The following is a 21,448-nucleotide window of genomic DNA, read 5'->3' as shown; positions in this document are numbered from 1 at the left end:
CTGCTGAATATATATCACCCATTGTAGCTACAAAATTAAAAGGCCTCTGTGTGTTGCGCTCCCCTGTAGATTTTTCTCAGCCTTATTCAGTCCATCATTTCCCTTCACTATCCACATTTTCCCTAGTCCCCCAGAAAAACTGGGGAACTGATTGGGTACTGAGCATGCCATAAAGCTCATCTCATCTAGCTAGGTTAAACTTTTTAAATTTTACAACTGTAGTGACTCAGAAAAAAATAATGAAAAAATTACATCAGTTATAAAAGATGGAATCAGCAAATGCAGCAATATCCCAACTAAATCAATTCACCAAAGGTAACAAAAGCATTGTAAAGGAAGTCAATCTCAGAGTAGATGGAGCAGGAGCCTGTAAATTAAAGGAAAGCCTAAGTAACTAGTACCTACACCCCAAGATACATAGGTAAATCCACAACACTTCTTGGTTTAAATACTTCATTAACCTCTCCACAAAAATATATATTAATCATATTAAACATTATGGACCAGACAATGAATCTGAAACATACAGAAACCACAAAAATTTAAATTTAAAATACATATTTAAAACCAGACACTACACAGCTAACATTGATTTCACATTAGCAATGAAAAATGCCTTTAAAAAAACACAGTTATACTTTTCACAGTTTTATCTAAATGAATGGCCAGTGTTAACTCATTTTCTTTAAAATATCAGGAACTAAAGAGCAATTAACTGTTCAATGAATTAGCAGCTCATGGATTTATATGGATAAGGTTGACTGTGCTGTATGTAATACTAGCCTCAGAAGTGTTTATAGCATAAAGTTTTATAGTTGTTTTTCTTTATCTCATCAGTTTCAAACACACTCCAGATCCCATATTCCCAGAAGCATTTTCAAGAGGGAGTGAGGTCCATGGCTACTGGGGAAAGGGGGGTCTTGGGCAGGCAGTCAAGGAGACACTTTCCAGAACCCACAGCTGTCAAGGGATCCTCAATAGCCCAACAAGTCTGAAGTAAATGGAGGCGTTCCAAAAGCTTTAAAAGAACATTTTTACCCTGGGAAATTTTTCTATTTATTTCAAAAGATTTCTCCATCTGTCAAAATATTTCGGTGGGGCAATCACAGCTCCAGCCGCAGAAGAGCTCTTTCAAGATCCTGTCGTTTACACCATCAACTTTCCCACAACTTCCTCATTTGAATGGGAAAGTGGTGGTGAATTCCATAGAATCGCAAAACAGGCCTGCACATGGCCCTTGAGCTATGCTGGAGGCGTGAGGTATGACCGCTGGTCAAAGTAGAAGTTTGCTCGAGCACAATGACTGCTTTTTTTCAAGTCTGGTATGTGTGAACAACCCTGTTCAGCCTACAAACAGGCAAAAAGCAGAGTTAGTGTCACCTAGGCAAAGCTCAACTACTTTACATTTTTATAGCACAAAACAGTCATAGACTGCAATAGCCAAAGAGTATTTAGATCCTTGCCAGGTCAAACGTGCCCCTGCTGCAGGTGCAAACAGACCAAGAGTTCTAATTGCTGACCTCCTCTAAGAGTTCTCTTAGGTTAGCACAGCTTTAAAAATCATATGGTCCCTTTAGAAGCTGTCCCAGAGCAGGCTGAATTAGGGATACATTGAATCATCTTCTTTGCTTTCATTCCTTCCCTGTCAATGCCATTCACTTCTGGGCCTGTGCCGGCCCTATTCTGGCCTCTACAAACAAGGTGGTTGTAGCTCCCTGGAACCAAGGCAATTCTTAGTGAGGCCTGGCCTACAAGGACCATACCTGTGTCTGCCAGAACAGACCTGGAGCCATATGATTCCTTATCTGTCATTCTTAATTCTTGAAATGAGAACAGCTGCCTACAAGCCCACTATAAATATAGTCTCCTTTGCCATGGACAAAGCCATACAAACTTTTCCCATGTTAGTGAAATAAGCCTTCTTTCCAGCTGTTGTCCTGACTAAGCCATTCAAGACATGAAACAACAATGCAAGGAAATTGTGTTAGACTGTATTGGGAAGGGGTGATTCAGGAATAAACCATTAAAATGATTAATAGATTCATAGATTGTAAGGGGCTGGAAGGGACCTCGCAAGATCATTGGGTCCAGCCCCCCTGCACTAAGCAGGAAAGACAACTGGGCTCAGGTAACCCAAGCAAGGTGACCATCCAGTCTCTTCTTGAAGATTTTCAGGGTAGGTGATTGTACCAACTCTGGGAGTTTATTTCACAGTCTGGACACCCTAACTGTGAAGAAGTTTTTCCTAGTGTTAAGCCTGAAATGGTATTCCAGGAGTTTGTGGCCATTACTCCTGGTTTTCCCCAAGGGTGCCCTAGTGAACAATTTTTCACCAACCCCTTGATTTATTCCTCTGATGTAGCAGTAACCTGCTGCCAAGTCCCCTCTCAGCCTTCTCTTTTTTAGGCTGAAGAGGCCCACATCCCTCAGCCTTTCCTCGTATGGCTTGCCTTGCAAGTCTCTGATCATATGGGTGGCTTTTCTCTGGACTCTCTCAAGCTCATCCACGTCTTTGTTGAAGTGCAGCACCCAGAACTGGACACCGTACTCCAGCTGCGGTCTCACCAGTGCTGAGTACAGCGGAAGAATCACTTCCTTGGTTTTGCTTGAGATGCACTGGTTGATGCATGCCAGAGTATTGTTTGCACTGCTGCCTACAGCATTGCACTGATGGCTCATGTTCACACTATGGTCTACTATTACCCCTAGGTCCCTTTCAGTTGTAGTGCTAGTCAGTTTGATACCACCAAGCATGTAAATAGGTTGGGAGTTGTTCATTCCCAGATGGAGCACTTTACACTTCTCAATGTTAAACTTCATCTGGTTCTGATCTGTCCAACTTGCCAACCTGTCTAGGTCTGCCTGTATCGGCAGCCTGTCTTCAAGTGTGACCACGCTCATGTGTGACAACTTGGTGTCATCTGTGAACTTGGCCAGTGAGCTGTTCACCCCATATCCAAATCACTGATAAAGATCCTGAAAAGCACTAGACCAAGCACAGACCTCTGAGGGACACCACTGACCACTTCAGGGACACCACTGGCCAGGACAACACAGATCCGTTCATTAGAACTCTCTGGGTCCTACCCCACAGCCAGCTTCCTACCCACCTGACTGTCGAGCAGTTAAGCCTGCAATCCTCCAATTTTCCCATGAGAACATCATGGGATGCCAGATCAAAGGCCTTTTGGAAGTCTAGGTATTCAATGTCGACCTCCTCTCTCTTATTCAGGTGGTGAGTTACCTGGTTGCAGAAGGAGATGAGATTGGTAAAACAAGATCTGCCCATGACGAAGCCATGCTGGCTGTCATTCAGAATCCTACCTTCTGCAAGCATGCTGCACATAGAGTCCTTGATTAATTTTTCCAGGATTTTCCCTGGGAAAAAAGTTAGGCTAATTGGACTATAGATGCCCATGTCCTCTCTCCTCCCCTTCTTGAAGATGGGCACAACATTGGCCCTCTTCCAGTCTTCAGGGACCTCACCTGAACACCATGAGTTTTGGAAGAGTTCACCAGATGTCCCGTGATGACTTTGGCCAGCTCCTTCAGCACTCTCGGATGAAGTTCATCCAGTCCCGCTGACTTACAAATGTCTAACTTTTCTAATTGATCACACACCACCTCATCATCAACAGCAGGAAGGTGGGCATTCCCACCATGCCCATTCCGAACCTTCTCTAGTACGATTTTCCCCTTAGTCCTGTGAAATACCGAAGCAAAGTAGTCATTCAGGAGTTCAGTTTTCTCCTGCATGTCTGTAACCAGCTATCCTGAGTTGTTAAGCAATGGCCCCATGTTTCCATTTGTTTTCCTCCTGTTCCCTACATATCTAAAGAAGGACTTCTTATTGTCCTTGATTTCCATTGCTAGTTTAAATTCATTCTTCACCTTAGCCTTTCTAATCTGCTCCCTACAAGTGCGGGCCGTTGTTGTATAGTCCTCCTTGGAGTCTGTCCCAAGCTTCCACTATTTGTATGACCCTTTGATCTTTTTTCAAGAGGACCATGATATACTTATTAAGCCAAGAGGGCTTGCACCAGCCCTTCTGCTACCTTTCCTCTGCATAGGAATGGACTTCCTTTGGGCTTCGAGGATCATGTCCTTGAGGAACAACCACTCCTCATGCACTCCTTTCACCTTCAGTCCCTGATCTCCAATAGCACTTCCCCTACTATTGCCCTGAGCCTGTTGAGTTTCGCTTTTTTGAAGTCCATAACTTCAACCCTGCTAGCTGATTTGCCTGCCTTGTGACAGAAAGTGAACGTGATGGCTTCATGATCGCTGTTGCTCAGGCTACCCTCTATATTCAAGTCACTCACAGATCGTCTCCTTTGTCCAAGACCAAGTCTAGGAGAGCATTACCTCTGGTTGGCCCGTGCACTTCCTGAGTCAGGTAGAGCTCTTCGATACAGGTCAGGAAGCAATGTGACTGATCCAACTTAGCTGAGTGTTCCTCCCAAGAGATGTCTGGGTAATTGAAGTCACCCGTGATGACCATGTCCCGTGTGTGCGCAGCCTCTGCCAGTTCTCAAGAGAACTCCAGTTCGAGCTCCTTCCCCTGGTTTGGTGGTCTGTATACACCTACAGTTAGGTCTCTCTCACTGTATACACCTATAGTTAGGTTCTCCCCACCCCGTCTTAGTTTGACACAGAGAGTTTAGAGCCACTCTTCTTTGGAGCAGATGTCAGCCTCCAAGGAGGTGTACTGCTCCCTCGCATACAGAGCTACACCTCCGCTTTTCTTTCCTACTTGGACCCTTCTGTGCAGGGTGTAGCCCTCTATGGCTAAATTCCAATTATATAAAGAGTCCCACCAGGTCTCCATAATCTCTACTAAATGGTAATGCCCACTGGAGAGTAGGAGGGTTAGCTCCTCTTACTTGTTCCCTGTTCTCCTGGCATTAGTTTACAGGCACCTGAGTCCTCCAATTGAGACCCTTAATTTCCTGTCATGCTGAGGGAGAACCATTCCCTCAGCTCTTGCAAGAGTGGCTCTCCTGGTGTCCCCAACTTTGGAGCTTTCTTGTGTGCCAGAACTTGGGCATGCTCCAGTCAGTGTTTCCCCATCCCCTGGTGATCTTAGTTTTAATTGTAGAACAATATATTTTTAAAAGCACAATATTAATTGCTAATGCATCACACTACAAATAGTAACAGACATGGCAAATTCAGGCATTTTCTGACTATTAAATCAAAACATATTTTCAAATAAAGAAATGGATAAATAAATACATTTTAAAGGAAGCTTTGGCAGATCATTACCTTTTCAGTAAGAGATTATAATCTAATAGGGTTTTATTGCAGACATTTGCAAACATGATAAACTACTTTCAATGCAAGTCCTATTTAGGTCAATCATACATATAAAGAAGAATTTATAAGAGTCTTCCCCAAATCTGCTTTTTTTGTACAGTTTTAAACAACCACTATAATAATTATTTACAGTCAAAGGATAATGTTCCATGCTCTTTGAATACTTAATTCTCAGTGGAAATTCCATCCCAACACTGGCCTAATCATTACAGTGACCCTACATACCGAGGAAGTGGCTGGAAGTGATCATACGGCATGATTTCTTTGAATCCATCACTGCAATAAAAAAACATACTTCATCATTATCTCTCATCTCCAAGATGATACCTACTCTACATGTTATATACACCCAAGCTTAAAATAAGAAATTTTCACCACAAGGTCATAAATTCTCAGACCTGTTACAGGATCTTTCTGTAGAGCACTCATCCTTTCTGAAGTTGCAACAAATACTCCTAATAATTTAACCCTATCATTTCGTCCCAATAAATGGAAAAGGCTATTTCTCTCCAAAGGGAAATGAATGATCTCTGAATATTTTTCAGATAATCCTGCTATGTAAGACTCCTATGGGGTTGTGCCATTTTCCCAAGAACCTGCAGTCATTTCTTAACAAGAAAAGGGACACATACAGAGACCTTTAATAAAGGAATGAGTGTAAGGGGCATATGGTTTAAAAATACATAGCCAGGATTCAGTCTAGGATGGGTAAGCACTCTTAACTGCTGCTTATATGAATAGTAGTAGTTGCTCAACTCTAGTAGGCTTAGTCCCAAAGCTAAGGTAAAGTCTATTCCTCAGGCCAGTAAGGAGAAATGAAGTATAATATTGTTCTTAAGAGAATTTCTGCTCATCCTCTATTAATGAAGGGAGCCATAATGTCTACTTTTCTATCTGTATTGCTACTACACCAATTAGGTACCATTCTTCACTTTAGTGATGTCAGCTATATTGTATCAGTCTTCCCATTCTGCTTAGTGATTTGCTCTTTAGCAAGAACTTTAAACTCTGTGCACCTATATTTAGCAGAGGTCAATATCCATATTTATGTTCAGTGGGGATTAAAGGAAATGGACAGTTTAGCTATAGGAAATGAAATCTATTGAGAGTGTTTCCTTTTTTTATGTATATAACTCTAGCTCAGCCAGCTGGCACATTAATGTGAGGTTCTGGGACTTGATACCATGATGTTATTTTAAGATGCTTTAGTATAGCCAGGAAACCTCACCAGACAATCCAAAAAGTTAGTTTTAAATACCAGTGTGCAATTCAATAGAATTATGTATACTGTACTGTTGCCTTTATGATTTGGCAATAATATTCTATAGCATTTACACTACAAGTACCTTTACTTTTTTATTTTCTCTGCCTATCTTGTAGCTTACAAAGAATCACAAAACTTTCATTATTGTGTGACCACTGCTGAGTGCAAATAATGAATAAGATTTTTATAGCAAGTAGATGTATAAAATAGGATAAACAATGTGCTAGACACCTATGCTTAATGAGAAATCCCAAATTACACCATCAGTAAATCCAAAAGCAGGACATGCCCTGTCCTTTTATATAAGTGCACAAAATACATGCACTAGTGCCACATGGCTCGGCAAAAAAGCCTAATATACAATCAAACCAAGAACAAAGAAAAATGGATTTTTTAAACATTATTCAGCAAAGTTTCTTTCTCTTACACAAATTTGAGGAGCTGCTATGTGTCTGATTATGTTGGTGACAAATGCCAGCCTTCCATAATGTCATAGCTGTTTAAGACTATTCAATTCTACAGATGAAAGAAGTGCGAAGTCAAATAAATATGATATATCATCCCTCATTAATCAAATAAACTATTTTCTTCAATATTTGTCTCACAAACCTAGAAGGACAGGGATCCATGTTGCATTCCTTTAGTTTAGGCTTTGGTTTCTTATTTTCTGGATAGTAGTGGCAGTAGTGATCGGGAACAACACGCTTCAAACGAACATCCACACATTCAGCTGAGTTAAGCTGATAACCTAACATGGAAACAAAAGACAAATAAGCTAAGTTGTATAGGGGAAACAGTAAATTCTAGCAGATTTCCTTTTGCAAATACCATACCTTCCTTTGAACTCATCTCAATTATTTTTTTTGTTATATTTGTTTTTAATTAGGTAACACTGTACTGGGACATAGGACCACATCTTCAGCTGGTGTAAATCAGCATACTCTCAATAATGTGAAGGAAGCTTAATTGTTTAACTGTAATTGAGAGTCTGACCCATTGTTTCAGCAGTATTTTATGAAGGTGCTCTGCACACACATTCTTAATTGGTTGCAGTTGGCTCATCTGTCAATATTTGAGGTCCTTAACTGGGTAGCTCTTTTGTCTGTCTATAATTTATAAAACCTGAACAGAATGGTTTAGAGGGCATGTTAGTAACATCTGCATTACATGATGATGCATGCAGAAAAGAGAAAGCCATAGGAATAGAAGATGAGATCAAAGATGTTGTAAAGTTAAGCTGTCGAAAATCAAGCTGCAGTTTCAAAAGCACTGCTGGCTAAAGGGCCAACAAAAGAAAACCTGAAGTGACTACTTGATACAAATGTGCGTGCAGAATCTCTTAATAGAAGAGATTTGAATTTTATTCACTACTAGGCTGTTTTCTTGGCTATAAAAAAGGTTTATTCACAAGCACTGACTTGCACAAATTGAGGAGAAAAGAAGGCTGTTCTGCTAAGTGCTACAAAAACCTGGTTGAAACCACAAGAATGAAAATCCAAATAGAGTCAATAAACTAAAAGCATTAGTGCCAGTGCCCACTAAAAATTCTATGGTATCATATATCAGTGGCTTCTCTTTTATAAATGGGACACACAATCCTAATCATGAGGTTGGTCCAATTAAAATTATTACCTATAAAAATGATTGCCTCTTGCATAATTCTTGGACTATGACAGCTAGCACCATCACTCCAAAATGACCAAATCATGCATGAGGGTGATAACCATAAAGAAAGTCTAAGCTATTCCAGTGCTTGAAGCATGCACATGCCAGTTCTTGTGAGGAATGACCCAGAAGAAATGCTAGTTGCAAACAAAACTAATGTAAGTTTTTAAAACTTTCTTAGATATTTTAATTTGATTGTTGAGACACTCCCAGACACACCTCTGACCCACACATACAGATTACATGACTGAATGTGAAATGATTCTGCTGAGAAACAATGGTGTGGCTAATTCCACTTTTCTTGTTATGTGGAACTTTTCCTTTTTAAAACATCTGAGTTATTTTAGTAATGAGAAAAGAGGCCAAACACCCTGCAGAACAAATCCTCTATAATACATTTACATTTGGAAAGCAGCAATACAAACTTCCCTACTTGCCCCAATAATGCACCACCCTCGACACTGCTACTTGCTTGGGTAGGAAGATAATTTAGTCTTCATGATCATTCAGTTCCTGGGCGCTCTCAGGACTACCTTCAAGAGCACCAAGATCTAACAATAAAGAAGTCAGTCTCATAATATGGACAGCCATCTTTAAAGGAGCAGATGGAACCCACCAGCTAAGTTTAAAGAGAACAAGCAGCCACCAGATAGCAATAATTTTCAGACCATATTATCTGACACTGGACTTGAACCAACCACCCTGAAGAAAGAGGTGCTCACTGAGTCTTCCAGTGTTTTGTTTGCAGAGCTCATAGTAACAGTACAATAATTAATGTTGCTTCATCTGGGAGGTCAGCAAGACAAAACTGCTTGGACTTCTAATTCCATGTGATGGTATAATGAGAGAATTTGAATTCCGACTTATACACCCAATGAAAAATAATGCCTCATAAAGTGGTTAGAGGCATTAGACCCATGAATGGCAATCCTGTGTAGATACTATCTGCATTTTACCTGAGGGGAAGTAAGGCACAAAGAAAAGAATGGCTGCTTTGAGATGGAGTGGAGGAACGAACCCATTCACTTGGCCTTAAAATATGACAGTGCTTTCTTACTTTCTTAAAACTCTTTGATAAATCACACTTCAATGGGGACCTGCAATAGTTGACTAATTATATAGACCACTTTGCTTTGCGTAGTCTTCATGACCAACACTAGTGTATTCCTAAAGAGAATGAATATGGAATAGAAATTAGACAGCCCCTAGCAAATTTCCTTGTGTTAGATGAATCTACACCAGTGTAAAACTGGTGGTTAGGACACCTCCTGTGCCTATTGCTCTACCAACCACCATGTTTGCATGGGACATAATTGGAGGTCTGGAGGAGATGAGCTGCATTACATCTAATCCCCTGGATTTGTAATCTTTGGAGACTAAGCCACAAGTGGAAGTATGAGTTGACATCCCGCTAACTTTCACCAAGGGCAAATGAGTACAGAAGTTCAAAATAGGTGTCACTGTCAAAAGCAGAGTAGAGAAACAAGGACAAAATAAGTACGGTTGCAGTCAACCAAAAAATTTACAAGAGGACCTTAAACACTGTACCACTCCTCTTGCACCATTCCTCTTTGTACCCTGACTCAGCTTTTACCTTTCAGCACTAATGATGCTCTTTTCCAGGTACTCTGATGCAATTCACAAATGGGACTGTGTTAAGCATGGTTTAAACATGGACTACGGTTTTTTATTGCATTACCTGCATTAGCTTCTGTGACCCCTTTGTTCCTATGGGTTCTCTGAATGTATGCCTCTCCAAGTACCATCCACCTCCCCTCTACTCCCATTCCTCTCCCACCTCTTTTCCACCTTTTATATTCAAGTCATTCATTCCCTTTAGGCACATTCTATTCTGTCCTCTCACAGTATCTAAGGATGTGAACTTGAGTTCACGAAAGCTTGAGCTCTCCACATATCTTACATAGTTAGTTTGTAAGGTGCATTACTTCCTCATACTACCTTTGACCATGCACATTTGTTTTAAAATCTTACTTATCTCACTTTCTAAACATTATCATCTACATGTGTCTATTTTTTGGATACAAGAAAAATCTGACCCACATGCTCTATTTCTGCAATTTTCCATACACAGTCATCTGTGGCCATTCCACTTGGTCTGATACAATGCACAAAGTCTATTTTTTCTTTTACTGTTCACATATTTTGTCTCTTTTCTTTGCTCCATTTATTATTTGTTTATTTAGCAAATGCAAATCTGTGGAGCCAAGCAATAGACTTCTCATTTACTGAGTTCAAAGCTATTAATCCACCTCTTGGTCTGTAGCGGGGACACACCTCAATAATGTGTAACATTGTTTGTGTCTCTCCACAAGAGTACAGTTGGTTAGCACTGAGGCCCCAGCGGTGGAGGCTGGCTGCGCAGGGGTCTTGCCCTGTCCTGAACCTGTTTAACAGAGACCACTCTCACCATGTTAATTCAAAGCCAGTAAGCTGACGAGTGGGATTTGTCACTAAGAACTTATTTGTGACTTCCCGTGTTTCCCATTCCTTGATCCAAAGGGTATCTCCATTGACTTCCCCGTCACTCTGTAGTGTTCTAAAATCCTCCTGCTCACTTTTAATGCTATGGTCAGAAATGGTTCCTCCCTCACATCTGTCTCCTGATAATCCCTATCTTCGTATTTGATCGTTGTTCATCTTGTACTCTTACTGAAATTCATTCTTTTTCACTCATTCATTCCACACCTTCAGAACTCTTCTGGGGTTGGGTGTTTTTTTTTTTACTCTCTCTCTCTCATAAAAACACTTCTTATTTGTGCTGACTTTTGATAATATGGCAAGACATGAAACAGAAAACAATTATGCACATATTAACTAACTATACATGCTACCTTCTACTCAGTCAGTTATTCATCTGAACAAGAAACTGTGTGCAATGCAGCATAAACATATTTCAACAATTAAAAAAAAGATGAATGTTGTAAATCATCCCTTTATAATCTACAGCTGTAAACACTCCATTACTTACCTCCTCCACATGTCACAGTGCAGGGGAAGAACTCTGTCTGTCTCCACTGATGACTTATGGGTTGATAGAAAAAGAATTGAACCACACTGTCTTTGGGGGCAGTATACCTGGTCTAAAAAGATTTCCATTAAACAGGGTTATATGCTGTACACCACTACTTATGTCATTTCATACTATAATTCATGTATGATATCAGTGTTGACAGCAATATGGCAATAGGCAGAAAACCACACAGAAATCTGGCACAACACAGTTAAACAGAGTTTTTCACTAATCAAACATATGTACATTGCCTTTTTCCAGTTATTCTCATGCCACTAACTGAAGTGCTGAGAAATCCCTCTGGTATGATTTTCTTCCCCCTTGACAGCCAAAGATCCTGAATGTGTCCTGCTGTCTTACTACACTGTGGGCTACATTTTCAAAATTCAGTAGGAGGTGTATGGAACTTAAATGTGAACCCAGTATTCAGATTCCTCTTCAGGCAGCCATTGATCAACTTAGGTTTGTGCACAGTATTTGAGGCATAAAATAATGCACATTAATAAGTGTGCACATCTACAACATGCAAAGCAAAGGACAATCAACCAAGTGCATCTATATCAGATTGTTGTTTTTAGTGGAAAGTTGTATGAGTCAAGTTACTGATTTGTTTAGACACATAAAAGTTTGCATATAGAATACAAAAAGTCAGCCTGTGTCAGGGCAGACCAATAACTAAGAAGGATCAGGCAGGGTCAAGACTTTGATGGACCCACTACAGGAACCAAAAGTGCTGCTGGAATGGTTCAGGTGATTCAGTAGGTGGCAACTTTCCCACTGAATTAATATTGAACCAATGGTATATCGCTATTCTACAGACTATTAGGGCATTATCCTTTAAATAGAATTTGAAATAAAAATCTGGGCCATTTTTGAGCATTTAAAAATTCCAGGCACTTTGCACCAGAGTAAGGGTGTTTAGCCCCAGACTTCTGATGAACTTTCAGTTTGGCTAGTTATCTAAATTACCTCTGCAGTTTAATTAAATAGGTTTCTTTTGGACTTTGCCTTCTAATCTATTTTGCAGTGATGCTATGCACCATGAGATAACCACCCCTCTTTAGCTCACCAGTAGGTGAAGGGATTTCTATTTATAGTTTGTAATGTATTAGGGTATCACAGGGATGCAAGTTGGTTTATAAATATAAGATATTCATAACTTAAAGCAGGCCAGGCTCCAGTTCTGTATTTTAGCTCCTAAGGGACAGATCCAGAAAGGTTTTTAGGCACCTAACTCCTACAGAAATCTATAGGAGTTTAGCCACCTAAAGAAGTGTCTTGTTTGAGCTTTCCTAAGTAATTCTCCAAAATTTCATTAGAAGGACTAAGTACATTTATAAGCAGTGATGACACCCACAGACTGTTTTGAATCTTCACAAGGAGAGTGAACCATCAGGAGAAGTCAGGCTTTGTCCCCAAGGGTAAAAGCTGTGTGAACAACAATCCTATCTGAAAATATGATATTCTAAAAACAAACTGCAACTTCTTCCTGCTATCAAAGAGTGAAAGCAGGGCAACTTCAGTGAAAGGACCTTCTCTGTAGAACTGGCTCTCCTTTGATGGTCCAGTAACAGCAGAGTTTATGATCTTCAGAACATGGGGCAAGACACACCTTTCATGTTAAGCATTTGTTTGATTGTGGATCCTCACTGGGGAGAATCTTCTTAAAATTCTTATGTTGGTGGGTAATTAAATGTAATCTGTTTGGGTTTATGTCAGAAGCCCATATCCCATTTTGACTCCTGTATGAAAAATCATAGTAATAACAATAAGAATGATGGGAAGCCATACATGAAAATTATTAAAACCCAAGAATGTTGCTTCCCTTCTGGGAGTTACATCTTATATACACATGGTTTTTGGCATCTCCTCCAAATGAGCTGTCCATTTAAAATCAGAAAGACATTTTGTTCCTTCATTCTATTGTTCAAAATGTTACAGGAAATATCCAAAAATAGTCAATGACAACTTATACAGAAGGAATGTGAAGCTGTAGTGACAGAAAATAATTTAGAAAAAGGACAAAAAAGACCTTTTCCAGTATATCTATGTTATAGTTAACATATACAAAATATTGGAATAATTTAATAGGTAGGCTATTTTGCCTTGCAAATTAACTAAAGGTGAACAACTGTTAAATTCAAACAACCATAGAAAAGAAGTGTTTAAAAATTCTAATAACTTCCAGTTTCAAAATTAGTCACTGAAGTCAGTCTGTAACAAAAAGAGCAAATGAGAATGCCCTTTCGAAAATGCCCATTTGAAAAAAGTAAAAAAAAAATGGGCAGCAATGTATGTGCAAATATGCATGTACATGTATCATCATCCTCATGTTCCATTACTTGAACAGCGGCTTCAAACAGGGCTTCCTACCTGCTCTCCACCCATGCTACACATCCATACACAACTGTCTGTAGAGCGTTTCATCAGACTGTGGGGTGGGGGGAATTTCAGCAACACACTTTAAAAATATTGCCTTCACTCTTGATTTTTCACCTCTGATTATTCTAAAATCTTCAGATAGAAAATTCCTTCTCTTTGCACAGTGGGGATAGAGCTGTTTCATGTCAGTTTGGGAAACCTGAAACCTAATGCCAGGCGCACTGGAAATGTGTTCAGGTTCACCAATCTCTTAAGGGAACCTGGGCAGTAACATGTCTTTGAAATGCAATTGTATAAAATGCATCAGTTCCAAGTGAACTTTAAGTTTATTCACATTTAAAACTTAAAGTGAAAACAGACGTGTGTTCCTTAGTGATGTCCTCTCTTACATAAGCAGATTCAGGAATGGGTAGAGGGTAAAGGATTGGATGCAACTGGCCTCCTTTTTCCAGTTCATCTCTATCTTGCTTTTCTTCTACCTCTTCTTCTTCTACCTCTATATATTGTTCAGCCCTCTCTCTCAATATGCACACATCTAACTTTAGAGAGTTTGCTAACTTCACCAGAAAAGCAAATGCCATAAGAAGTAAATCATAGTGGAGATCCTTACGGATGGACAAGGTTCCTAAACTGACTGGCAGGCCAGTTGCTGCATCTTCTTTTGTGTGAACTCTATGTGAAACCCTCACCCTTCTCTGCAACTTATTCAAATCTGAATATGGTCTGAATCTGAATATCTCCCCTTAAATCAGTGGATATGGGTGCAGCAGTCTGCCCATGTAAATCTGATTGAAGGATTAAGGTTGTAGTTCAGTGCTGCCGCACTGTGGTCCAGGATTCACTGGTCCAGCATAGCATACATGTAAAGAACAAGAAAATTTAGAGTCACTCTGACCATGGTTGTACACCTTCACTTTCCTTGCCTTTTCATATAAATGAACTTCGAATATCTTGGTTCAAAGAGCATAAACACATACATCCTACCTTGATAATGAAATCTGCTCCCAAAGGACCTTGGATCTTTAGGATTTCTCTATCTGTAGGCTTCTGAAATTCAACAGTTGTGTTCTCTATGATAAATGTTCCAGGGGCATTAAAGCTGTGTTCTCCCTTGTCTCCCTGCAGGGTCTTTGACTCAATGACTAAAAAAAAAAAAGATGTACTTCCTCAACATCTTTTCATTTTCAAATAAGCCAGAAAGTGACTTTTACCAATTATGCATGGCAAGATGTTGTAGCATGCGTAAAAATTGTGTGAGCATATGTGCAACAACATCATCAACTTCATACTGTGTGTGTGTATATACACATATATACATGTGCACAATGATTCTTAGCACTTTCTGGATACAAGAACATCAGGCTGATAATATCATTCTTTTGTATTAGGACAGGGGTCACCAATTTGTGGCTCATAGGCTGGATCCAGCCCACAGAGCCATTGGATCTGGCCAGTGGGCCCAAAAAGCTTCAATGGCATTTGGCAGCAAAGGGCGTTGCCCACACTGCAGCTGAGTGCTGGGGGGCTTTGGAGGTAGGAGACTTCACCTGCACTGTGTCACACTAGCCAGCAGTGCAGAGCTTCACCTGTGCCATAGCCAGGCAGCAGGGAGAAGCAGCAGCAGCAGTGACAATGGCAACAGCCAACCTTGGACCTGAGCCAGGTCATCATGGCTTGCCATTGCATAAAGGTTCCCAATCACTGGGCTAGATGAAATGTTAATACTATATATAATACATAAACTGACTCAATATTACATGTCAAGCAATAGATTCAGTGCAACAAACTGAAGATGTCAATACAGACATTTACAGAATGGGAAGGGCACTCCACATGAAAGAAAATCCACTCATACCATCTGGAAATTGATATAATCAGTCTCACTATTCAAATCCCAGAAAAGTTTGTATTCCTTTATTTTTTTAAGTTACCACAGTCAATGGACATCTACATCAACAGGCTTCTCCATCATGGCTTGGGACAGACATTACACATTAACCGGTTTAAATGATCAGAAACTGGTTTAAAACTGTAACAGAACAGATGCCTAGTGCACATAAAACAAGTTGAAAATGGCTGAAACCAATTGGAGATAAACCTGGTTGAATGTAGTATCAGACTTAACTGATTTGGGTCAAACCAGTTTATGCAATGTCTGTCCCAGACCCTTTCCTGGTTTAATTAAACCAGACTCCCCCAGCATCCCAGTATGCTCTCTGGGTTGGGTGGGGCTCTCTATTCTACAGCAGGGCTGGCCCTGTCCCTCTGCTCCCCAGGTTGCAGCTCAAGCAGCCCTGGCCCCCTGCTCCTGCTCCTCCTCTCACCACTCCCTGCTGAGCAGGGATTCCTCCCTCCCCTCTGCCTTACACAGACACCTCTCAGCATTAGCTATCATACCACATGCTGGTTACCATATGTGCTGTGGGAAACTGGACAAAGGCAGACAGGACTCTGCCCACTTAGGGCTTTTTGGAGCGAATCAACAGGTATCCATGAAACTTTTGTTTTCTTTGTTTTCTTAATGGGCTGATAAACACTGAGTTAGGGGTGATAAACATTGTTATCAACTGCCTGCTGGGCTGCGGGGAGGAGGGAGGGGAACCCCTCCCTAATCAGAGTGTCCTGCCGGGGCCTGCGCACGCTCCCCTCAGCTCAGCACTGTCGAACGGAAGGGAGGGCTGCTCTAGCACCCCCCATCTTCTAGCCTGAACCACTGCAAGCATGTGCCTGCATTTCTGGGATGTCTATGTGGTTACAAACCAGTTTAGCCTAGTCAGGTTAGTCTAACCTGCAAAGACTGAATCAATTCAGTCTCAGGCTCTTTGAATACCTGTTCCTAGCCCATCTGACCTTGGAGAAGGTAACTAAAGTCTGCATATTTTCTGTGTTAAGACAGAGTACGGCTAGTAGTTTTGTTAATATGGCACTGCATAAGGAATGTGTTATTCCTGGAACAGGGAATGATGGAAACTTTTCCATTGCTATCTTGCATTCCTTGGGAACTGGGTGAATCAGGCCATCATTTCCAAAAGATGGCACAAGCAGCTTGGTACTTGGTCACCTGTAGCAAACAGATTGTCCTATGTTGTCCAAACCTCTAGAGGAAGATAGTAAAGAAAGTAAAACTTCTGGGTACTATAGAGTACTGTATGGATCCAGCACTGAAAGGAACATTAAATGCATGTGCTGGAATGCCTGAGGTGGTTATGCTTGTATGAGAAAGGTGTTTTTCAAGAAACATAATAATCAGTGCTGGCAAAATATATTTTGTCACATACTGATACATTTTATAGCTTCCTTATTTCCTGTCTTTTTAGTGATTAGAGTACTGGTGAAGTTGGCTCTTAACAAGGTTAGAAGAATTTGTTTGTCCCTGGCAAATATTTCCTCTGTGTCATTAATAAGTGTGTAGGTGCACGCCCATTTGATTCAATTATGACAGAAGAAAAAGATCTAGTCATAGGAAAGACCATACTGATGAGCAACGCACATTATAAGAGAAAAAAAAAGGCCACACTCATAATGGGCAACTAAATTCATGTAAGTTATTTCTTCAGCACTCATGACTTGGTTTGAAATGAAAAATTTGAATGTCAACAGCTAAGGCATTATGAATCAGTTTGGATAAGAAACTTGTTTTGTAACCCCATGTACTAGATTGGCCTTGTAAGGTGTTTCTCACAAGACTTTGAGAAAGTGCTACTAGAAGCCCAAGTCCAAGACACAGTTTTACAAAATATACTGACCAGGAAGAACTCCTCCTACATACAGAATGACTTTTGCAACAGTTGAGCTAGAAATCAGGATAGCATGGACAAAATTTGTAATTGGTTGAACAGCACTGAACACAATGCAATCACAATATGGAAAAATACTGAACAGGAGCAGAAGTGCAACAGTGTAGCTGGGTGCTCAGAGCAGCTGCAATACATGCTTGCAGCTGTGTTTTCTGGCTACTACTATGCTGATCCAAATATGAAGAGTCGATGCTGATTTGGAGAATCAGCGATTCAGCCATAGACACAGCTTTAAATGTCTTCTCTACATACCTCGAGGTACCAAGCACAGCTCGTGAATGCTGCAATGCTGGGCTGGATGGAGCGTCCCACAGGAGTGTACGGGGGTGCCCCACATGCTCAGCAGTGAACCCAGAGGTGGACCGGAAGTGCTTCTGGTCCACTTCCAGGTCTGCTGCCGAGCATTCTGAGGAGCCCTCCACACTCCTGTGGGACACTCCATCTGCCTCAGCATCACAGCATTCACGAGCCACCTGGTACCTCGAGGTATGTAGAAAAAACATTTAAAGCTGTGTTTATGTCCGAATCTCCGAATCTTTCTGAATCTCTCCAAACTGATTCGGAGGGTTCCAATTCGATTCGGAGACATTAAAGAGTCTCCTAATTCAATTCGGATTCGGAGATTCAGCCACCAAATCAGGCCGAATCTCTGACGAATCGAATCAGGGACCGAAGCTTCACACAGCCCTATTAACTAACCACATAATTTGTTAATTTACTTTAAATTACTCTCAGAAACTCTACAGGAGTAATGAAAGCTGAAATTAAGCTAAATGTAGTCTTCAATATGGCATTGAAAATTAGACTTTAGAAAGACTAGCCTAAAACTATGGTGATACTGCTGGAAGTTCTAAGCAGGAAAGGGTTGCCATAACATATCCTCTATTGTATTTTATAATAGAACTTTTAATCACTGTACTGTCTATACTCAAATCATGTAAAGAGCCCGTGCTGAACTACAGAAACTTAAGGCTGAGACTATCTATTCTGCTGTTAGTTTAACAGAAGTCTGCTAAACCAGGTTAGCCAATCCAATTTAAGCACATACCTTTAATTTTTGCAATGTTACCATTGTCTAAATTATTACATTCCTTCAGCAGCCGTAGGTCTGGGGTATTTTCTTTTTCCGCTGACATCTTTATAGACACAAAAGTAGCTCATAGTGGCTGCATCTACATGAGATGCTGACTGCACAGTAGCTTGTTACTACTATGCAGTAGATTGTCACTCCTGTACAGCAGTGTCACATGGCATGAAACATGATGCAACGTTACTGCACAGTAGCAACAAGGTATGGCACAGTCAGCGTCACCAAAAAGCAGTTTGGGGATGCTACTGCACTGTAACTGCAGTTACTGCACAGTCATTTAGTACTTCTGTATGCAAGTACTAAATGACTGCGTAGTAACACCTGTGCAGTCAACGTCTCATAACTATGGCCAGTATCATGAAACAAACTAAGCAGTTGTCCCTTTAGCAAAAGCTTCCTTGAAAAACTCTCCGTAAACTCAGGTATAAAACTCATATTGATCTCACCACAGCTCCCAAATGCTTCCTAAAATATTGTCTTCTGCTCTCCTAATGGATGAGCTTTACATGGTTGGAGAGAAATTTCAATAAAAAGAACTTCTCTAAAAGATAATTCCAGCACAGGCACAAAATGGAAATCTAATGGAGTTGAATACACTTTGTTTAAGACATTAAAGAAAAAGGAGGCAAAATGCTGTTTCTAAACCAGCACCACTAGAAATAGATAAGAACCAATTCCACAGAGCAATGAATGTTTTATTTAAAATAAATAAACAACACGAATCAAAAAGAGTTAACTTCTAGTTGGGTTTCTCACCGATATCTTAATTTCCAGCCAAGGATAAGTGTCTATTTTATTTCCATGCACTGAATAGGTAGCTAACAGAGAAATCCAGTAAGGGTCAAGTCTGGAAAGGTGCTGAGCTCTTGTAACTCCAAATCAAGTCAGTGACAACTGCAGGTTTTTGAGACTCCTTAGGTGTGTCTACATGAGATGCTTAAGGCACAGTAGTGCGTCACAGCAAGGACAGTGCTAATATGTTACTGCACAGTATTATTAGGGTACTGTGCAGTAGTCTCACTAAAAAGACTTGCCATTGGTTCACCAGCGCTACTGCACAGTAACTCTAGTTACTGTGCATTTAGTTAGTACTTCATTAGGCAAACGCTAAATTAAATGCTCAGTAACTACTGCACATTAATGAACGTGTAGATGTGCCCCTTGAAATTAGGCCTTTACCAACATGAAACAAAACATGTGACCTTTACAAAAGGGCACAAAAGGTTTGAATGTTAATTCAGTGACTGGAAACCTCACTTTCTAAGCTCTTTCTGTTTTTCTTAATAAAGCAATTAATTCTAATTTATAAAAGATGGAAAAAACTGAGAATACTAGCCAGGAACTGACCATCTGAGAATACTGTGGGAGACAAATTAATCTTTGTTATAGTCCTGGTTATTAAAGTTAACAAAGTTACAGCTGTGGTGAGAAAGCTTCAATGTGTTATACCACTTGTAAGATACAGCTGTCAAGAGGGTAGGGGGAAGAGTTCTCTGGTGAGCTTAGAACCAGATACTCACATTTTCCAAAGAAACATGTCACAATGGGAGCTGAAGAGCTATTCCACAGAACAAAAGATAACCTCTGCTTCAATATATTCTCACTCAACCTAGGGCACCAGCTGTCATCATATGCTTTTCATACAGAACAAAACCAACCACCTGACATATGTAACATTGTAAAGCTGCTTCAGCAAATTCAGATGCAAGTCACTGAATTATTTTTCAGACTAACATCTAAGCATGTGGAAATATCTACAAGTGACCTTCCAGTGAGCTGTATCCAGTAAGTAGCCATTTGAAAAAATATATTTAGAATAACTGTGCACTAAAACCCAGAGATTTGTGCGTGTGCATCTGCATGTGTGCACAAAACATAAAGAGCTGGATTGTGAACCATTCACTGCTGGTTGTGAACAATTACCTGAACAAATGCTTACACTGATTTCAGTATAGAAACTGCTCACTGATAGAAACAAGGGGTTCACAGACTGGTCCACAGGAAAGGGTAAGAAAAGAGGTTACCAGTAGGGCTGTGCGAAGCTTCGGTAGCTGATTTGATTCAGAGGAGATTTAGCCTGATTTGGCAGCTGAATCTCCGAATCTGAATTGAATTGGGAGAGCACTTGATTTCAATGAACTCAGGCGTTTAGTCAAGGACGCACTGCAGAGTAAGAGTTTTGAAGAGATGGGAGCCCAGGAAGGGTGGCTGTGCATTAAGGAAATGATCCTTCGGGCACAGAGGGAGACGATCCCGATGCGGGGAAAAAGGGGGAAAGGGGCCAAGAGGCTTCCTTGGCTGACCAGAGAAACCCAGAGCAGCCTATGGGCCAAAAGGGGGGCATATAAAAAGTGGAAACGGGGAAAGACTACTAAAGAGGCGTATACCTCCTCTGCTCGCGCTTGTAGGGAGGCAGTTAGACAGGCCAAAGCTACCATGGAGCTGAGGATGGCATCCCAAGTTAAGGATAACAAAAAATTGTTTTTTAGATATATAGGGAGTAAAAGGAAGGCCCAGGGTGGAATAGGACCCCTAGATGGGCATAAGTAATTGGTGACGGACAGGGGGGACAAGGCTGAACTCCTCAATGAGTTCTTTGCCTCAGTGTTCCTAAGCAAGGGGCAAGACAAGTCTCTCACTGGGATTGTAGAGAGGCAGCAGCAGGGCGCCAGACTACCAAGCATAGACCCTGAGATGGTGCAGAGGTACTTGGAGGAACTGGATGCCTTTAAGTCGGCAGGCCCGGATGAGCTCCATCTGAGGGTACTGAAGGCACTAGCTGATGTCATTGCGCAGCCATTGGCGGGAGTATTTGAACACTCGTGGCACACGGGCCAGGTCCTGGAGGACTGGAAAAGGGCCAATGTGGTCCCCATTTTCAAGAAGGGGAGGAAGGAGGACCC

The 21,448-nt window shown here is 40.9% G+C and overlaps 1 protein-coding gene across 2 annotated transcripts in view; it reads right to left on the bottom strand.

Moving 5' to 3' along the window:
* The window catches only part of LOC112551336 (ADAMTS-like protein 3), a 276,557-nt gene that overhangs the window by 20,806 nt on the left and 234,303 nt on the right, over window positions 1–21,448 (bottom strand). For both annotated transcript variants that reach the window (XR_003095629.1, XM_025211794.1), the window contains exons 9-12: window positions 14,643–14,800; window positions 11,235–11,346; window positions 7,190–7,328; window positions 5,542–5,592 (exon numbers count right to left, since the gene is read on the bottom strand). Coding sequence is in view for 1 of the 2 variants with exons in the window: in XM_025211794.1 (XP_025067579.1) it covers window positions 5,542–5,592; window positions 7,190–7,328; window positions 11,235–11,346; window positions 14,643–14,800 (460 nt within the window). In the remaining variant the exon portion in view is untranslated. The remainder of the gene's footprint in view (window positions 1–5,541; window positions 5,593–7,189; window positions 7,329–11,234; window positions 11,347–14,642; window positions 14,801–21,448) is intronic.

This window comes from Alligator sinensis, unplaced genomic scaffold, assembly GCF_000455745.1.
Source record: "Alligator sinensis unplaced genomic scaffold, ASM45574v1 scaffold259_1, whole genome shotgun sequence".
Classification (NCBI taxonomy): domain Eukaryota; kingdom Metazoa; phylum Chordata; order Crocodylia; family Alligatoridae; genus Alligator; species Alligator sinensis.
Note: the sequence above shows the minus strand (reverse complement) of the source record. Positions and strands in the feature narration are given on the sequence as shown.